Here is a 5000-nt window from a genome sequence, read left to right on the forward strand (position 1 = left end):
AAATGAGATATAGAGTTAATCATAATTAGCAGTAGTGTTAAAGCGAGGATAGAGGGAGGAAGAGGAGGGGTTTTGTAGGTCACATGGTCACTGGGAGGAACGGTAGTAAATGTGGGTTAAAAAAAAACAACAACAACAAGGTGGATCAAGGGTGGGGGGGAGGGGGGGGGGGGGGGGGGGGGGGGGGGGGGGGAGGAGGGTTCGCTATAGCTACCAGGCAGGGAGTAACAAAATGGTGATCGGTTGGTTGAGGGAAAAACAAGACATACAGGAGCAATGGATGTCAGTGGAAAGCCACATCCAGGCAGATGGATATGGGCCCATAAAGGACTTAATGACATTGCTACAGAGGTTAATCCCTTCAATCTATAATAACCTACTGTACATATCTATCTATCCACGGAAACAGACAGTAGAGGGTACTAGTCAAGACTGATGTGTAACGGTGTTGTGGGCGGGGGCATCTAAAAGGTCAAGGGTAAGATTAGGACAGTATATAATACCCTATATAGTGCACTACTTTTGATCAGAGCCCTGCAGTGCACTACGTAGGGAATAGTGTGCCATTTCAGACACAACCTGGGAGATTAAATGACCCTTTTGAGGCGGCCCTAATGGTGCCTGTTCCCAGTGGCAGCAATACTCTTCCTTCCTCTAACCTTGGATTGAGCCCTGCATCCCCTGCAGCATTCTTTGTAAGCTCTGTGATTGGGAGACCAGTGACTGATTGGCTCTTTAGAGAGTACCATCCCCCTAGTGAACAGAGCAGCCATTACACATAGATTCTAACTGGGACTGTACCACCTACTGTGGCACCCCTCTGAATCCATACAGACATGCTGTACGAAGGGAGGACTAGCTGACTTCTATTGATAAGGAGGGGTGACTGAAGGCCAAATCAGGGCAGGGGGGTTGCAGTGCAACGAAAGCAAGAGAAGGAAGAAAAAGCAGTGATAAGAGCAAATGGATAAAGAGGGAAAGAGAAAAGAAGAGGAGGAGGAGGAGGAGGTGAAGAAGGAGATGAAACCTGAGGAGGCCTCAGAGAACCAGCGGCTACTTGTGATGAACAGATGAAAGATCTGAGAGGCAGAAACGGAGCCAAAAGAAAGAGAGAAAGAGAGTAGAGAAGGGCACTGCATTTAAAGCTGTTTGAGTGATAGAGAGAAAGAGAGTGGACAGTGAAGCACCTGGAAATGGGAGAAAGTGCTTAACGAGGGACAGACTCATGTCACATGATCAAGGAGAAACTTTGGCCAGTGTGATTCTGAATACCATTGTTTTTTGAAAGTTGAAAATGAAAACAAATAAATGTAAGATTCGCCCTGAAGTAAGGAAAAATGAAAGGGGAAGGAAGAAACAAAGAAAGAGAAAGGGAGGCAGAGAGAAGAATATAAACCAATGTGGAGAAGAGAGGAGAGGAGGACGAGGAAGAGTCACTTGGATCTGGAGGGAACCAATTAGAGATAGGGTCAAATTACTAATAGCAAACAATAGAGAAATGGTTAAATCATACTCAATGAGGTGGAGTGAGAACTGCAGGGTCAGATGGAGAACTATGTCAGCATGAGGAGTTGTCAGGTGGCTGTGGCCCAACATGTGGACACGTTGAGGAGAGGAGAGATAGGTTTACAGTGAATGGGAGACGAGAAGAAAAGGTTCACCGACCATGAAGTGGTAAGAATGTACACCATGTTATCTGTCTTTAAGTTTGTGAATGGCCACTGGTATGTAGTTTGTATAGTGGTTAAACCATGACATAAGAATGCTCTCTCTTTTTCTCTCTCAGAAATAGTTCATGGACCTCCAGAGTGGTCAGCTGGTTTGTGTGTGTGTGTGTGTGTGTGTGTGTGTGTGTGTGTGTGTGTGTGTGTGTGTGTGTGTGTGTGTGTGTGTGTGTGGTGCGTGCGTGCGTGTAGGTCAGGCTGGTGTCATCAGAGGCAAGGAGGAAATCTGGAAGGATCTTAGAGTCTTGGTTATAATCCAGAAAGAGAGAGAGGGAGAGAAAGAGAGAAAGAAAGGGGAGGGATATCAACATCAAACATGACCACTACACAAGGTGCTGGGTTAGGAAGGCGTATGAGGGGAGGAGAGGAGGGAGGAGGAGGAGGGAGGGGCGAGCTGTGGTTTTTATGTTCATTGTGGTCTTTACCTTTTTGATCCACTTCTATTCAAGCATCGGAAAAAAGAGAAAGAGAGAGGAAGACAGGGAGAGAGAGAGAGAGAGACAGAGTAAGAGAGAGAGAGAAAATAGAGAGAGCAAAGAGAATGAAAGAAAAACAGGTGCAGGAAAAAAGACAAAATTGAGATTAAATAAAATGCTATCCTTTCTCTCTTTTCTTTAAGCATGTTATTTGTTCTGTGTTACGGTTGGCTACTCAGAGAAAGGATGGCGACTCAAATGAAAAATGAGGAGGGAAAATGGCCTGACCTCTGATTTACTCCATTTCCATTCCATTAACCCAACAATCCCCAACCATCCACACATACATGTACTCAACCCGACCTCCTGTTATGTCTTAGGATCCCACCCCTCCCTCCCTCTTTCTCTCCTTCCGAACTCCAGCTCCTGGGTCCTGTCAGGGAGAGAAAAACACACATATGTTCCTGAAGAATCTTCTTTGGAAGCAGCTGTGGGAGAAATAGAGCTAGATAGAGGGATGGAGAGATGAGAGGGTGATGAGGAAAGTGGCCCAGTGTGTGGGGTGTGTTGTGGCCTTGCGGGGGGTCACTGTGTCTCGTCTAGCCCCTCTCCAGGGTTACAGGGTCTACATTGAACCTGTCTCTTAATCCCAAGAAAGTGGCGCTGCGTCTGACTGCGCTCAGTACGCCAAATCACGGCGCTCAGCTACAGAACCCCGCCATTCGCTCAATCCATCGACCAGCCAATCAATGGGGAGCAGCTTGCTCACCGGGCTCAGATGCACTCATCAAAAGAGAAGGAAGGAAGAAAGAGAGAGAACAAAGAAACAGAGGGATTGAGAGATGGAAGGAGGAGACAGACGAAAGTAAAGCGCGCGCGAGAGAGAGAGAGAGAGAGAGAGAGAGAGAAAGAGAGAGAGAGAGAGAGAGAGAGAGAGAGAGAGAGGTAGAGAGAGAGAGACAGAGAGAGAGCACAGAGTCTGAGACACGGCCCTGTCTTTTGGTCTACACCAGGCTCATCAAGCACTAATCACTAGTCTGTGTGTTGAGCCTCCACGAGGCTTTGGCTGACATAAGCAGTTGTGGCAGTTTGTAAGGCAGCTTTCCATAGACATCACTCATTGTGGAGGACGAATGAGTGGTGTGTGTGTTTGTGTGTGTGTGTGTGTTTGTGTGTGTGTGTGTGTGTGTGTGTGTGAGAAAGGTGTGTCTGTGTGTGTGTGTGTGTGTGTGTGGGTGTGTGTGTGTGTGTGTGTGTGTGTGTGTGTGTGTGTGTGTGTGTGAGAAAGGTGTGTCTGTGTGTGTGTGTATGTGTGTGTGTGTGTGTGTGTGTGTGTTTCTTCCCTGCCACGTGGAAGGAGACGTGTCATGGACATGTGTCCGGCATGCTGCTGCCACTGAACGTGTGAATGCTGTGTGAAGCCTTTTGGTCCCTGGAGAGCCTTGTCATGTGAAGTCCTCACCTCTCTCATCTACAGTACAGCATGAGAGGTGTCTGTACTGGACACATTCCAGGAAAGAGGAGAAGAGGAGGAGGAAGAGGAGGAGGAGGAAGAGAGAGAGGGATAGACAGAGAGAGAGAGAGAGAGAGAGAGAGAGGTAGAGTGAGAGAGAGAGAGAGAGAGGTAGAGAGACATAGAGAGAAAGTGAGAGAGAGAGAGCGAGAGAGAGGTAGAGAGAGAGAGAGAGAGACATAGAGAGAAAGTGAGAGAGAGAGAGAGAGAGAGAGAGAGAGAGAGATAGAGAGAGAGAGATAGAGAGAGAGAGAGAGAGAGAGAGAGAGAGAGAGAGAGAGGGGCCTTTCTGCATCACGGCATCAGAGCACCACCATCTCTATGGCTTTTATCATCAGACAGCTAGATCAGACACTGGGAGAAACCCTGTGAAGAGAGTAGGAGTGGCAGCCATTTCATCCTTCAGGGGAGCATCTATGGGCTCATGTATGGGTCCCATGTGGCCAGGGCAGGGGGGCACCAGGAGGGCAGGAGGAGGGAGCTAACTCCCACTGCTAGAGCAGCCATTAGAGCATCTGAGCAAAAGGAAAGGGCGGAAGGAGGAGGGGGAGAATGAGGCGGGAGGAGGGGAGAGGGCGGAAGGAGGAGGGGGAGAATGAGGCGGGAAAAGGGGAGAGGGCGGAAGGAGGAAGGGAGAGGGCGGAAGGAAGGGAGAGGGCAGAAGGAGGAAGGGGAGAATGAGGCGGGAGGAGGGGAGAGGGTGGAAGGAGGAAGGGGAGAATGAGGCAGGATGAGGCTCACTGTGTCAGAACAGCATGGTGGACGAAGAAAGCGAGAGAGAGAGGCGAGAGCAAGATGCTCATGGCTGTAAACAGACACACTGTGGGCTGATGGGTAAAGTGGGGCCCTGCATGGTGCAGTGTGGAGGTTTGATGTGGTGTCTCTTTATGACAGTTATGTGTCAGACAGGGTCCAAGGAGGAGCAGGGGGTCCTTTATATCATGTTTCTGTGTGACCTGTTTTCTAAACACACACTGCCTTCAGGGAGATAACAAAATTGTGTGTGTTGGTGTGGAGGGTGATGGAGTGGAGGAGAGGAGCTAGAATAAAGGAGAGGTAGAGAGAACGAGAGAGAAGCAGAGAAATGAGAGTGAAAGAGAGAGGTAGAGAGAACTAGAGAGTGAAGCAGAGAAATGAGAATGAAGGAGAGGTAGAGAGAACTAGAGAGTGAAGCAGAGAAATTAGAATGAAGGAGAGGTAGAGAGAACTAGAGAGTGAAGCAGAGAAATGAGAGTGAAGGAGAGGTAGAGAGAACGAGAGAGTAGCAGAGAAATGAGAATGAAGGAGAGGTAGAGAGAACTAGAGAGTGAAGCAGAGAAATGAAAATGAAGGAGAGGTAGAGGTAGA

At 48.5% G+C, this 5000-nt stretch overlaps 1 protein-coding gene across 2 annotated transcripts in view; it reads right to left on the minus strand.

Annotated features, from left to right (window-relative positions):
• The window catches only part of adgrl1a (adhesion G protein-coupled receptor L1a), a 229190-nt gene that overhangs the window by 62820 nt on the left and 161370 nt on the right, over window positions 1–5000 (minus strand). Inside the window, exon 5 of one of the 2 annotated variants that reach the window (XM_036938851.1) lies at window positions 2150–2164. The exons of the other annotated variant lie outside the window; for it this stretch is intronic. Coding sequence (XP_036794746.1) covers window positions 2150–2164 — 15 coding nt within the window. The remainder of the gene's footprint in view (window positions 1–2149; window positions 2165–5000) is intronic. 2 annotated transcript variants of the gene reach the window in all.

This window comes from Oncorhynchus mykiss, chromosome 12 (genome assembly GCF_013265735.2).
Source record: "Oncorhynchus mykiss isolate Arlee chromosome 12, USDA_OmykA_1.1, whole genome shotgun sequence".
NCBI classification, from domain to species: Eukaryota; Metazoa; Chordata; class Actinopteri; order Salmoniformes; family Salmonidae; genus Oncorhynchus; species Oncorhynchus mykiss.